This window comes from Pundamilia nyererei, unplaced genomic scaffold (genome assembly GCF_000239375.1).
Source record: "Pundamilia nyererei isolate P.nyererei 1_Seehausen unplaced genomic scaffold, PunNye1.0 scaffold00018, whole genome shotgun sequence".
Lineage (NCBI taxonomy): Eukaryota > Metazoa > Chordata > Actinopteri > Cichliformes > Cichlidae > Pundamilia > Pundamilia nyererei.
In genome coordinates this window covers 2819691-2835051 of record NW_005187419.1, presented here as the reverse complement: position 1 = coordinate 2835051, position 15361 = coordinate 2819691, and the positions used below count along the sequence as shown (strand labels likewise).

The 15361-nt window shown below is 41.4% G+C and overlaps 1 protein-coding gene across 1 annotated transcript in view; it reads right to left on the bottom strand.

Moving 5' to 3' along the window:
* vat1 (vesicle amine transport 1) overlaps positions 1 to 12346 on the bottom strand; it is a 30988-nt gene extending 18642 nt beyond the window's left edge. Inside the window, exons 1-2 of the mRNA XM_005726133.2 lie at positions 11661 to 12346; positions 5175 to 5382 (exon numbers count right to left, since the gene is read on the bottom strand). Of these exons, the coding sequence (XP_005726190.2) occupies positions 5175 to 5382; positions 11661 to 12086 (634 nt within the window). The 5' untranslated portion in view covers positions 12087 to 12346. The remainder of the gene's footprint in view (positions 1 to 5174; positions 5383 to 11660) is intronic.
* Between the last annotated feature and the right edge of the window lie 3015 nt (positions 12347 to 15361).

Sequence of the window (15361 nt, the reverse complement as noted above, 5' to 3'; positions counted from 1 at the left end):
ACGACTGGCCAGGGTTCATAAACATTAGGGCCAGTTCAGGGAGAGGTCAGAGGAAAGGCAGTTGGCTGGGTACAGCGAAAAACCCACGAGATGCATCCTAATGCCGCTAAACTTCGTCCCCACCCAAGCCCTCTGAGGAAAACAAAAGGGGAAACGTGCGTACGTTCCCCGATGACGAGGACTAGAGCACGGATATGGAGAGGTCAAGCAGAGAGAGCAGAGGTTACGGAGTGCCGGAGATGGAGGAGGACAACGGAGGATGCAGATGTGAAACGCAGTGGAGTAGAGAGGCACGATGGGAGGAAATACAAAAAGCCATTGTTTGGAGAGAAAGGACAGGAGCGGACCCACGAGAGAAGCAGCTGAGGACTATTCACCAGAGTTTACTTACATGCACATAAAGGCCTGACTGACAAACAGAGTCTAAACACCAGGCAGGCATTCCTATCTGGTCACCTGATCCTGATGGGTTAAGGTCACCATACATTTGAGGAAATGTTGCTCTTCATGCTGATGTGACATTACCAGAAAACATGGAGACACAAAAGCATCCATCCCTGAAGACGCTCACAACAGAGTTCAGCAGGTTATTCCCATGAACATCTGTCACTGCTTTCCATCAGCAAGAGTATTAAAATTTATCACCACCATTAATGCAACTTTTCACAAAATGAGGTTGAAAATGACCTGGGAGAAATTTGGAGTAAAACTAATGAATAAATTATTTTTATAGGGAAAATAGAGGCCAAAATATAAAAAAATAAGTGCTGGCCTTCATTACACTGAAATACTTGTTGAATCCTTTTTATTTCTACAGAATGATAAAATTTTTTGGCATGTATGGTGTGAACTTTTTTCCAGCTTTTGAAGTGAGACCTGGCAAAATTTTTTTAGAAGCCACTGATTCAAAGCAACCAGCTGCGAAGGGTTATGTTATTATTTCTGACATTACCGGTAACCTTTACTTCAGTTTCATACGATCTTTAAATCTTGAAATATGGTGACACGGTGGTTAGCAATGTTGCCTCACAGCAAGAAGGTCCTGAGTTCAGCTCCTCCATCAGGCTAGGGTCTTTCTGTGTGGAGTTTGCATGTTCTCCCCATGTTCACATGGGTTCTCTCTGGTTACTTGGATGTCTTTTTCTTTCAAAGACATGCAATTAGTGGGGATAAGTTAATTGGAAACTCTAAATTGCCCATAGATGTGAATGTGAGTCTAAATGGTTGTCTGCATCTGTGTGTTAGCCCTGCGACAGACTAGCGACCTGTCCAGGGTGTGCCCAGCCTCTCGTCCAAGATAGCTGGGATAGGCTCCATCTCCCCCGCCACCCCGAGAAGGATAAGAAGCTGAGAATGGATGGATTCTGTGAAATTTCACATGCACAGTTTAACAATTAGAATGACCCTCATGTCATTATAATAAACATATAGTGAGTTAGAATAGCATAAAATTCTGCTACTTGTCCCCTGACTTAAAGATTTTTTTTGCATTTTATTCTTCTTATCCAAACTATAATATATATCAATGTTAGTAACCTTTATATAAGAAAAACTCCCAAATCTGTCAAAAATGATATGATTAGATGTTCATTATTAGGTATTATTGTTCAACTAAAGGTCTTAGGACCTTCAGGGACGCTTTAAATATAATTTAATTAATCATTTTCCAAAGCGATTAATTAGCGGATTAGATTCTTATAAGAAAAAAAAAGAAAAGAAAAACAGTCAGAGGATGAACCCTCAAGAATTTACTAGAAAGACATGAAGGTGAGGAATGAAGAAAATTACTCAAACAGAGAGTCTATGTGGTAAAAAGCTGTCGATCTTGGCCTTCAATAAAAAGAAAAAATAACCAGTTTATATCGTAGTTACAACTGTACTTTGTCACTGAGGTTGAAAAACCAATCACTGCCTGTGCTACTCCTGGGTTATGTGGCCCAGTTAATCTCATCTTAAAGCTCACTATATTATCTTTGCTCAACATAAACAAATGTTGCAAGAATGTGGTGTTATGCAGACATGTCTTACACACAAGATCAGTGTTGTTTGTTTGGGTGCACTTCCACATGCGCCCAGCAATTGCAAAATTTTGAGACAGTCTAATGAGTCTAATGTAAATCCCTTTGCCTATTTATGCTAGTCAAATGGGTGGAGCTGTGAGAAAGGTTTAGCTGTAACTCACTATTGTGTCATAACTTCATAGGATAAAAGATGCATGTACCTTGGAATTGCATATCGATTAATTTTACCTGTGGAAACAGATGATAACAAACACCAGCACTAACAAATGATGCTAAAACGGGCGACCGTGGCTCAGGGGGTTGGGAATCGCATCTGTAACCGGAAGGTCGCCGGTTCGATCCCTGGGCTCTCTGTCCTGGTCGTTGTGTCCTTGGGCAAGACACTTTACCCTACTTGCCTACTGGTGTTGGCCAGAGGGGCCGATGGCGCGATATGGCAGCCTCGCTTCTGTCAGTCTGCCCCAGGGCAGCTGTGGCTACAACTGTAGTTTGCCTCCACCAGTGTATGAATGTGAGAGTGAATGAATAGTGGTATTGTAAAGCGCTTTGGGTGCCTTGAAAAGCGCTATATAAATCCAATCCATTATTATTATTAAAAAAGATAAATCTTCTCAAAGTTACTACACATAATAAGAGTGCCTTGTGAGTATGAACAATATGGAAAGTCCAACTAAGAGTCATAACCCCTGCCCCCTCCATGTCAAAATGAAACCAGGGATATTTGAGTCGTGATGTGCTCAGAACTCAATCATGTGATGTGCTTAATCATGGACTGCAAAAAGGGGTCACACGTAAACATTGCTTCAGTGTTAGCCAAAAAGGGAAACCATCGCCTTAGATCACTTTACTATAAAGTTAGAAGCAATGCCTGTGTTAGCAGTTAAGTTGTTTATTATCTAAAAACAAAGTGGTAATTGTTTTGTCTATAAACATGTTAGAAAGTACTGAAAGTTTCCCATGATCATCAGATCACTTTCTTTTTCTGTCAGAAATTATAGAAATTTCATTTACAATAACATGAATGACATAAAAGCAACAAGTCTTTATGTGCAAGCTAAACTTTCATTTAGTAAAAGGCTTTAGACTAATATGTACTAGCATACTTTTGATACCACTTTTTATTTTTTATACATTTATAAAAATAGTGCGTATTCATAAAGCTTGTCTCTCTTACTCTGGGCCAGAAATTTCAGCTTCCGCACACTTACATACAGCAAATTGTTCAGTTTCATTACTGTCTGAGCAGAAGAGCACAGCGGTGCCGTGGTTTGCACGGTTACCTCACAGCAAGAAGGTCCTGTGTTTGAATCCATAAGCCTGCTGGCTTGTGGCTTTTTGCATGGTGTTTGTGTGTTCTCCCTGTGTCTGTGAGAGTTCTCTTGGTTACTCTGGTTTCCATTGATGGTTGAAAGACAAGCCTGTTAGGTCTTAATTTGAAATAACCAGTTGCACTGGAATGGTGGAATACATTTTGTAAGGAACATAAGCACCCCTGGCTTTAATCTCCTTCTTGTTATTGGAAAACAGACTTGAAAGAACAGTGCAGATAGGTCTGTAGACACTCACAGTCTTACCCCACCCCCCATCTCTCTTTGACCCTGTCACAGCAGACACCTTTGATCACACTAATCAGAGAACATCAGGAACAATTTTGACAGACTCAGGGTGGGACCCACACACACATGCACACACACACACACACACACACACACTTTGAGCCACGCAGCCGATGATGATGTTAAGAGAAGGATGCACGCAGCTCTCACGCTCTAACACCTTATTCAGAAAAGGCACTACTAATATACACACTGCTAGCTTTTAGAGCGGTGCAGCAGGACGTACACTATTTGCAATGATTATTTACACATGCAAGGAATGACAGAGCACTGGCAAGACTGTTCAGCAAATATTTTTGTCATAGCCTCAGCAATGTGCTTTTACAATCCTGATGTCCGGACAGCTGGCGAGCCAGGATTGGCAGCCTGCCCTGAGAAACCAGAGATGCCGCATCAACCAAACCAGCAGGGAAATGTGTCTTACACCACACCACACAGCATTCCTCTCATCGACAACACACTCTGCACAGGAACCCTTGGGCCATACAGTTTGTATTCACAGGGATGAATTGCATCAACTAGATGATATGATTAATGCAAACATTTGGGATTCCTCTGTAGACCACCAGTTCCACAACTATGAGCACGTTAGCTGTCATTCAGCTCGGGGTATATCGCAGTTTAGCTTACAAATTCATTCTTTTTTCAGTGTTAATGTCAAGGGATGCATTCACCTGGCAGTCAGGTTTCTTAGCAATCCTCACCCACAAACTGCTCCCAAAGCTGAGGGACCCCTTTCTTGGTCCCTCTACACAATTAAAGTGGGAATAAGACAAAAAGTGAGAAATGTGCAGTGGTAGACAGCAGAAAAGGGGAAGGGAGAATGAGAGAGCGTCTTATTTTGGCTAGTGTTCTTCAGTTCTCTCCAGCTGGCCTGATTGTGTAAACAGAGCAGAATTAAATGCTCTCAAGCTTTGTGGATCACACCCCAAAACAGGTGCTTTTACTCCCTCAATCCCCATCTCTCTCCCTCCCACCCACTCGCTCTGAACGTTGACCGTTTACACTCCAGGTGGCAGGTGCTCTTATATTAGTGGAGTCCTAGAGAGAGTAAAACACTGAGCCATATCTCATACAGATGAAGTCTGGGACCTTTTCCATTGGCTATAATTCATAAAGAAAAATGCATAAACAGGGCACGCAGAGAAGGAGAAAGTCAAGAAGTGAAAGTGCCAAAGGGTGTTTTTTTTAGTCTGTAATACCAGCTTTGTATCTTTGATTTGTGCTCTTCTGATGAACTGTAAAATGGTCTCTTTAACTCTATTAAAGAGGTTGATATAAACACAGTTCACAATCACAGAGATGGTGCAAACTAAGATGAAACTGACAAATTGCTGTAGGATTACATTTATTTACATATGACCTTTTAGGAATGCAGGCAATTATTCAAAGCTCCAAGCACAGTGGTTGAAGTAACAATCCCTTTTATCAATGTATCTTCAACCTATGCCTGGCAGAAAACAAGGAGTCTGTGTGTTCCACATGCACATAAAAATTTCTCTATATTTTTGAAAACTGGTTTCTGCTTAGTTTTTACCTGCAGCCGCATGGACGAGCACGCTCTGGTTGGGTCGCAGGTTGCCAAAGTCAAACAGCATCATGTAGGCGGTGATGTAGTTGACAGGCAGGGCTGCTGCCTCCTCAAAACTCATCCCCTCTGGGATTAGGAAGGTGTGGTTTGCTGGCACCACTGCTACCTCCTGCCACAGCCCAAAGCGGTTCAGCACCATAACCTTATCACCAACCTGAAACAAAGAGCACAGCAAGACATGGGTGGAAAGAAATTGTAAATTCAGTTCTTGTAACCCGGGGGCCAGAGCTTGTTAGGGGGTAAATGAATAGTTATTATAGACTGTCTGATTACATTACATGCACATATTAAGTTAACACGTGAACAATTTATTTTCTTAATGAATCTGCATTAAAAATAATTAGAGATTATGGATGCAGAGAAAACAAGTGAGTGAATTAGCATCATGTACAATACTTTAGACAGCAAACTAAAGGTGTAGATGAATGGAATGTAGGCTAAAATGAATGGATAAATCACTGAAATGGTTACAAGTTTTCCAGTGCAACTTGCAGCTCTACAAATGACTGGAACATGCAGAATTAAAATAAGATCCCATTTAAAATTCATTTAATTGAACACATTCGCATTATTGATGAGTGGTGTCGATGAGGGGATTTTTGAGTTCATCCCACCTGACAAAAAAGATTGACACCAAAGTCCTAAAGCACTGGAAAATCAGTAAGATATCCGTTTCCCACTAAAATATATCTGAATCCCGTGGACCTCCTTACAATGATGTAAGCCAGGGAAAAACCTTTCCTTTCTGTCTCTGGGTCAATATTGTATCAACTGCAGAGTGACACATTACAATAATGTATGTATAACAGATTTTTAAACAATTTTCTTAAATAAGGTCTAAATTCTGCAATACTTTAACCGACTGAGTTCTTGAGATGAACCCGTTTCACTGCTGGAGGCGCTGGTCTGTTCATCTCCTGCTATCTTTGTCTCATAGTCCTTAGTGCAGTGTGAATGATGCAATCCACAGAACAGAAATAGTTAGACTAAGGTTTATTTTTATCTTATAGCAACACACACAAACATGCGGCCACCTCGGTCACCAAACTCAAACACTTTGCTTTTAAAGTGTGGAAGCAAAGAAGGAAAGCGATAAACTAGAGCAGAATAAGAATAGTAACCAGAGCTGCGCCGAGTTTATAAAGGAAGAAAAACAGTGATGCAGTTAAAGAAAAAGAAGAAAAAAAAGATTTGAAGTTGTTAACTGCTTGCACGAAGATTTTGTTAGCTTTAAAAACCAACATGCATCGTATTAAAACATGAGAAAGAATTAAAGTATTAAATGCGATCAGGAAATAACACTCAAGAAGGGGAAAAAACCAAACAATCACTACATCATAAGTGCCCTCTTGGCTCTTAATATGAGAAAACATGTGAGAAGCATTTAATAATTTTGCCAGTGTACTGGTTTAGAACAACTTTGGTCCCAGGTGCAATGTGTGTTTCATATCCTAATCACCATCTTGTCCTTTTACCGCTCTCAGACTATCCTTATCAAAGCAGGATCCTCCAATTCGCAAAAGCCACAATTAGCCATGATATTCCCCCCCCCCCTCCCCCAGCGGGCTAACTAACCAATCAGGAGAACTCAGTCGAGGGACACAAGAAACAACGACAACTGTAGCATTATATATCTTTTCCTGTTTTCTTCCTCCCCCCTAACCACAGCTCCTGACATAGCTCACCCTCCCACCTCGTTTCCACTCTCCCCACTTTTTCTCTTCCCTTCTTTCTCTTTCACTTCCTGACTCCTTTTCCTCTTATAACTATAGAATGTCTTCCTTCCCCTTCTCCAGTCCCGCGTCTCATCCTGTCTGTGACTTCTTTGACATCCCCTCTTTCATCACCAGTTCTTCATCCTCCGTTGTCTCTTTCTGTCTTAACCATCCTTTTTCTTCTTTCCCTTGTGAGGAGTGTCCCGTATCACCTCTTCCTCATCAGTGAGACAGGACAATGGGGCCCATCTTCTCCCCTGGCTTCTCTCCACCCATCACAGTCCCTGCCAGATTCTTCCCCATGGCTGAGCATAAGACAAGCTCTCGCCTCCTGGGAACAAACCCTCTCCACCCGGGCTTCTCTAATGGTCTGGAGGGAGCCATGCGCCTCGCTGTCTATCCATTCCAATTAGAGAGATCTCTCTCTCTTTTCATACCCTCATCTTTCTGTCTAAAGGCTGAGTCATTTGGTATATTTCAGAGTATACTATCACTTTTTTACCACGGGCTACTTCCCTTGGCTTGCTGACAGCTCTCTCACATTTCCATCTCCTTGTCTTTTCTTACCGCTGGGATCTTCAAATTCATCAACCTCTGTGATTTAATTGGGGGTGCAGTGTGGTACAAATCGATACGCGGGGGAGTTCAGGCGTTTACAGGAAACAAACATGACTCACAAATGCATTTGCAGCCATTCTTCCATGCCCATGTAAAGCATGTGAGTTACTGTCAGTCACACAGAAGCTGCGTAGGAACATTCAAGGCCAAATAAACCAGCCTTGTGACACTTCTGTTACAACATCTTCACAGTGTGACAAACGCATAGCCTCTTCTTGCACTTCCTTTCTCTGCCTTCATGCTGCATCAGATGTAGTTAGGGTGAGGAGTGCAGGCACCTTGAACAAAGACATTGTATATGAATGGACTTAATCAGATGGTGATTCAATTTTGGGGTATGCAAGCCTCCTAGTCAGCTGCTTTGTGGCTTGGAGCTTTGATGATGTAGGCAAAAAAATTATCAAGTTTAAAAAAAAAAGAAAGGTTGAACAAAGTCAGGTTCAGGCGAAAGATAAAGGCTAAACATAACACCCACACAGCTCTTGTGACTCCTGTGAATAAAATTAAAGCATACATATTTCTGCTGCATCAGTAGGCGTTAGGTTCAACATGGAGTTTGTATGGTGTTAAGGCCACACCCAGCTCCCATCCAGCAAACTACGTGATGGTCTGCAAGCTGTTTTTTGCTTTTTGCAGTCACTTGCTGCATCTCTATATTTTATCCATCATCTTTTTTCCCCTCAGATGAATTAATAAAGTCTAGTTGTTCACCTTTAGAAATTTCCAGAAGAGAAAGGAAAGCACGCGTTACAAGCTCAAGAAGACAATCGAGAAAGCTGTTCTTTAGAAAGCCAGCAACTGTTACAAGGCCAGAATAAGTGAAGGCAGCACGACAGAGCAAGTCGCCGATAGCCCAGCGGTCATAGACAGAATTAAGAGATTATATGAAAGGAAAAAAAGCTATAGATAAAGGCAGGGGAGGATTGATGGAGGAAATACCAGACTGACAATGTGGGCCAGGGAGATAATTGAGAACATATGGGCGAGATCCTCACCGAGGGAGAACATTTTTAAAGCTGGTCTGATGTAAAAAAAACAAACAAAAAACAAGACATTTAAAAAAACAAAAAACGCTGATGTTTAGTGTCACGGGAGCTTCAGGGTGATTCATGATTTTTCTGATCTTACTCAGCGTTTTACTTTTCCCCACATTTGCTTGCTAGGGTTATTTCAGGTGACTCAACTCCTGTAATACTTCAGTCAACTTATAGTTCTTTGAAGGGAAAGTTACTGATAGATAATGGAGGAGAAAAAAAATCAATAAAAGGAGGTCAAAATAGAGGAAAAACCAGCGTATGGGACTGTTTGATCCATGTACTGATTTGAGTTTCAAAACAAATATTGCTTAATCTTTGAACATAATCTAAAAATGTTTAATAGCCTTTATCTATACTTCAAGAATTTTAGTAAACTACAATAAAGAGCTGAGAGCTCTAAACTATAACTTCACAGTTTATTACTTTAATGAATAATTACATGTCCTTGCTGCATATCCTTACTTAAGTTTCTTATAACAGGACATCAGTGTTCTTGCAATTCCCCTACTTCTTGCACCACATGTGTATGTGAATACTGTCCTATTCAGCATTTTAACAAACTTCCTGAAGATGAATCCTGACCAGATGTCATTAATTGCTATGGGTGTCTTAGTCAGGGTGGCCCATAGCTAGATAAACCTTAACTCTCTCTTTGGCCAGACAAACACCAAAAACCCATTCACACACCCGCAACAGAGTCTAAATACAAAACCACCTGTTTAAACACAACAACACTTTTAAAGTCATGCTTTGAAGTGAGAAATTTAGAATCCCACGAGTCTTTGCACTCGCCAAAGGGGGGAGAAAGTGTAGAAGCATTAAAAAGACTCAAAAACACTACTGTACACAGTTTTCTGTATTTTAAAGCAGTTCTCATGCATTTCAGAAATTAACCTAAAACATTGCATATCTAATATGCTATATCAATGTTTTGGAAATATGAAATAAAACGGATTGCACTCTACTTAACCACTGTTTATCTTACTTTATTTAATTAAGAAGCAATATATTATTGCCTTTATGTATTATATATGGGAAGAAAGACACTCAGACACTCCCACTGTTGAATGTCTTTGTGTGCATATGTCTATCTGGGAGAGATACAGGGCAGACAAATAATTCAGCAGTGGGTGATGAGCCTCCCAAAAATTCTGTGCCATCAGGGGTCAGCACATTCCATGTGAGTCAGCTGCCAAAAGATCGCAGTGATCTCTATCCATTAGGAAGATTGTCTCCTAATTCTATAAGCTAAAGGCCGCAAGGGGATGTAGGAGCGTATCGATAGGCTGTGTGTTTCTATGTGTGCTTTGTGACCTTTAAATCAAATCAACATCCCTGACAATGTGGAAAGGAGCAATGAAGTATTCTTGAAACACAGGGGTCTTCGCTTTCTATGATGTCTGGCTGCTGTAAGTTCACCCATCACCAATCATTTAATTAACCCTATTACTGTTATCCTGCAATAGATTAGCCATCCATCTAGGGATCCACACCTTACAGACATATGTGCCACTCCCTGTCAGATGGACTGATTCTGCACTTGCATCACATGGTGTTGTCCACAGATATTAACTGGATGATGTGAGAAAATCTGGTACTAGTACAACAAGCAGCGTGAGTCATCATTGGCTGCTTTGTAACGTTTGGGTTCTTTTTTTTTTTTTTTTGTTTAACAACCTTTAAAATGCGTTACCGTGGTGATGCCATGCTGCTAGGAGACAAGACATAGATTCATATGGCTCATCGTGCAATTTAAGACAGACACCAATAATCCTGCTGCCATCACAACGCATCGTTCTTTGTGGATGACCATCAAGGTGGAAGGGGCTTCAATATTCTGTTTAATTTACTTAATTGTCTGAGAGCGCACTGGTTTGAACTTTTGATGTTGAAACACTGGGTTAAAGAGATCTCTGAGCACAGGACATATGATTCGATATCTGTTGGAACATAGTGCGACTGATTCAGTTTCTCACACCATGCTGTCTGTTGCGTCGCGCCTCGCCCTTTCCATTCGTGTGTGCGCCATCGTCGCTCCCGGTAACAAAAGGCGTCGGTGACTTCGGTCTCCGCCACCGGTGTCAAGTCATAATATTTACTGTGACAGCGTTCCATATTCTCCAAAATAAAATGCCTATTAATTAGCCGAACATTTTGCAAGTAGAGCCACGTTTGTATACCCATTAGCCACTCTTTTAAATAATTTTCCATCAAAAGTGCTCGTTTTCTCACACCTAATTGCTTCCTTCTTTTTCTTAACAAAATATGATAGGCTAATAAACACATGAACGCGTTAGTAGCTTTAATTCTGAAGGCAGAACACACTCATTTCCGGTCTTGTCCACGGTGTCTCCAGCTAACTTGACGCAACACGCCGCACCATGGCGTACATCAAAGCGCAGCATAGCGTAGGTGCAGCAAGGATGGAAGGCATCCCACAGATTACATGTGTTTATATAGATTTAGACTTTCAACATGAATGTTTGGTGTGAACAGAGAATCCTTCTCAATCTCAGCAACTAGTTTGTACTTTAAGTTGCTCAATCTAAGTGCGCACTGGTAGCGCAATTCGAAAACCGGGGAGACAAGAGGGGCGACGCCTCTGTTGGCCGCATTGTGCACAACTTGCCTCATTAACACACTTTTGGCTTCTTCAAAAGAGATGAAAAATCAACATGAGCACACTGACATGCTTTATTGCTTTTCACGTTAAGACAACAAGTGCCATCTGCTTTCTACGCAGAAGTGAATGAATGGATGTGAAACCACATTAGCTCAATATTAAACCAAAAAGCCGATTTATATTATCCCCGTATTTTGGATGAATTGCCCTGCAATCGATTGATGACGTTAAATTAATTTAATCGTGGAAATGGAAACCCGACCGCTACTTTTTTCCAGTGAAAGGAGAAAAGCCTGACACGCCCATGCCCAGATGTAACAGTTCGGCCCCAAACTGAATGAAATACATATCACCAAAACATTAAAACAAGCACAGCAAGTTTTTTTTTATATGACACAGTAAAGACAGAAAGAAAAGGCAACAGCTAGTTTGTGCTTACTTTTCTGTCTGTTACTTCCTCCCCTACAGCCTCCACCACCCCGGAGCACTCCATTCCCGGGGTAACCGGCGGGGACGGCAGCCGGTCGTACAGCCCCTGTCTGGCCATCAAGTCGGCGAAGTTCAGTCCGCATGCCTTGACCCGAACCAGAACCTCACCAGCCTTGAGTGTCGGCTTGCCTTTCTTCACCTGCAGCTTGACTTTATCATACCCCCCGTAGCCGGTGAGCACCAGAGCGCGGTAGGTGAAGGTCTCCTCTTCAGGGACCTTCTCGGTGGTCGCCGCCGGGGTGGCCGCTGCCTCTGCGGCGGCGGCGGGTGGGGACTCCGTCTTGGGTGGCTCGGTTTTGGGCTCCTCGGTAGGTTTGGTTTCCTGCTTTTGGTCCACGGCGTTTTGCTGCTGAGCAGGTGCGTCTTCTCCAGACATTGTGCAGACAGTGATGAGCCTAGAAAATCACTTGGAGGTTTTTTTTTGACTTCTTGTGCTTTTGTTGCCGTGGACGGGCTTGCTGCTTTCAGTCAGATGCTTGACTTGCAAGTAAAAGAAAATGTGAGGGACAGAGCTCCTATTTCAGCAGTCTAGCATGGAGACGCGACCCGTGCAAAGTGGGCTGATCAGTGGCCAGTGGTTGTCAACGCCGCGCTCTGACAGAGAGTGTGAGTGGGACGAGACATAGGCAGTCTGGAAAACACGGAGTGCTGATGAAGCTTGGGGATTGGCTTGTATGACTGGGTGGATTTGGCTGTCTGTCTTTGACTATAGAATGAGCCTATATTGCATTAAGCAGAGGGATGATTTACAAAAAATGTCAATTAAGTCTGAAAGGCAAGTAAAGCAATCCTTGGAAAAACGTTCAAGCCTGCTATTCCTTCCAATCCTCTTAAGAATATTAAGGTGCTGTGGTTAAAGGAAAAAGTAGCTTTAAAAATAGAAAAGCACTTCAAAGAAAGCTGCAGTTAAAGATTAATACAAGATTAACTACACCATGTGACACAAAAATACCACCATAGACTCAGTAGGCTTTTCATTTTAGGCACTGAATTATATAAACATGTTTATTTAATATTTCTTTTAGCAGGAATGTGTTGGCTGTTTACTGCAGCCTGTTTAACTGTGAGGTTTGTGGAGCACCAGGAGCCACAGGAAACGTCTGTTTATGCTGCCTATTCTGCAGTAGGATTTGCAGGAACTTTGGACCTGCTTACTGCTCATTGTTGTAACTTCCCTGCACAGACAGCTCAGAAAAAAATATGAGCTTGTGTTGAGGTCAAGCCAGTGTTTGATGAAACGATATAACCTGCTTGTGTTATCCTTCCACAGAAAGGAGGATCCAGAGCCACGGGGCAGGATGACTCTTCCAAAAGTGGAACACTGTCACTCATAACATTCCCAGCTTTACTGTGAATATTATTCGCTGTATAATTTTAGAAATTTTTAGAAGCTTGTTGCGAACAAAAACATACAGCAAGTAGCACACGTAGCTGCTTATATTTTGTCCCAAACAGAAACATTTCCACTCATCAGCTCAATGCCTTTAGAGTTGAGGGCCTAGCCCAGTGTTCAGAGAGCTGTGACCACAAGAGGAGTGGTGAGACACCTTGTGGCTGTAAAGTGCCACTCAGCACAAACTCAGCAATCAATATCCCACAGCAGTGTAATGATGTAAGATGCAGGCATTATTGATCTGTCACTTTGACACAATGTTATAAGGCAGATGTCTATTGTTTCCCAACAGCACTGAGCCACTCTGTACATCGCTATGTTCAGGTTTCTCACATCTGAGAGGCCTTTCTTCACTTTAACTATGACAAGTCAGGAAAATGGCTTCATGTAGCAGCGATAAAGGGGCTTCGAAAACATGTCCATCACAGAATAGGCTTGCAATTAAAGGAAAGTAGGACCAAAGATGTACTGGACACCTGGTGTAGTGTGGAGACTTTCTCTATTGTCTAAGTAGGTTACTGAATGCACTATGTTGCTCGGTGGTGTAATTCAGCCTGAATAAAGTACTGTGTCACCACACTGCCAGGAAATAATAGACCAAGTCTGCAGGGAGTCTGGCTAGTCACCGAGGATGTGTATGTGTGAACTACAAACACACACATATTTTCATTTCCATTAAAACTGGGCAAATTGTGGGACTAACAACAAATCTATGAGGAAAAAAAATCAATGAGAGCTCACTTAAACCCTCCACGTGGCTGTCAGCATGAATTATTACTGCAAATGTATGAAATGAATACAGCTGTGTGGCTATGGTGACTTATCAGCTTATTGGTGAATGTTTTTACCTTGTTAATACACAAAGGTAGTTTTTTTCCTGTATGGTTTGGTTACATTATCCTTGAGGAGGAAATCATTTTCAGAACTGGCTTCTTGCTTAATCTGTGGTTTCAGCCCTTTTTGCTTATGAACCCTATCGTTAAGATAAGGTTCATAGGCAACTATTTTTGACTGTGGATTGTGAAAAGTTAAACTGTTACTTTGAATTTATCCTACTCTGGCTGTATCATATCGATTCTCTTCAGGGACTTGAAGAGTAAAATTCTTTTCACTATTTAAGATTTTATCTTGACCAGTTCAAACCCCAAGAATCAGAATCTCCGTGACAGACCTATGATCTGTGCAATTTCTGTGACGGGAGGAGGTTAAGAAGCTAATTGTGCTAAAAAGTTTATGTGTGTGCCTTAATCCATTAGATCCACCCAAAACTTTTTGATCTTAGCATTGCAGGTACAACTGCCACAAAGGCTGACCTGGAGGGACAGTAGACTGTCAAGCATCTCTTAGCATTTAGCAGTATTCAGCACAGTCATAATGATAAACTGGCAATGGCAGGTAAAGCAGACTGAACCGTCAACATTACGGTGAATGCAAATCTCCCACTTTTTACTACAAACACTTTTATGCAAATAAATGCAATGTGGGTAATGTGAGTGGTTTATGCATTCTGCAGAGTAAGGCTGTCTCTTTTTCTTGTGTGAGGTATTGTTTCCCTCGTGTTCAGCTATTTTAACAAACCAGGTCTCCAGGTCCCTTAACAGAGGTATGCTGTTTAAGTAAAATTAAACTCCATGAAATCTTTAGATATAGTTATTAAAATGTACACAAGTTTTCTTAAACTGATAATGATCTTGAAAACATCCTAAATTTCTGCATGCTACAGGTCTTTGTTCCCCGAGTAAAACAAAACAAAAACCTGCTTTAAAAATGAATGAATACTGCCACCTGCTGCTCTAATGACTCCAACATGAAGCATTTACTTCTTTAAAGATTCATTTCACTCAAATTAATTGAAATAAATATACATAATAGACAAGGCAAAAACAAATTGTACTATTCTAACAAGTTTGAAAGTTAAAATTTGGTATGAGCATCTTATTCTTCAGCACAGCCTGAACTCTCTTTCTCATCATTTCTTTTTTTCAAGAATAGTTCTCCAGGCCTCTTGAGGGACATTCAAAGCTGTTCTTTGGATGTTGGATGTCTTTTGCTCTGTTCTCTCTCAACATGAGGTCCAAGCTCTCGGAAAGCCAATCCATTGTTTGTTTTTCTGTTCAGGTATGCTTTTAACAGCACTGCTAAAATAGCCCCAAACCATGAAAGAGGACCATGTTTTACAGATAATCATAGACAATCACAGTTTTACCTTTCTCCGGACTTCTTTCATACATATTGATGATAATTTGAATGAAAATGTT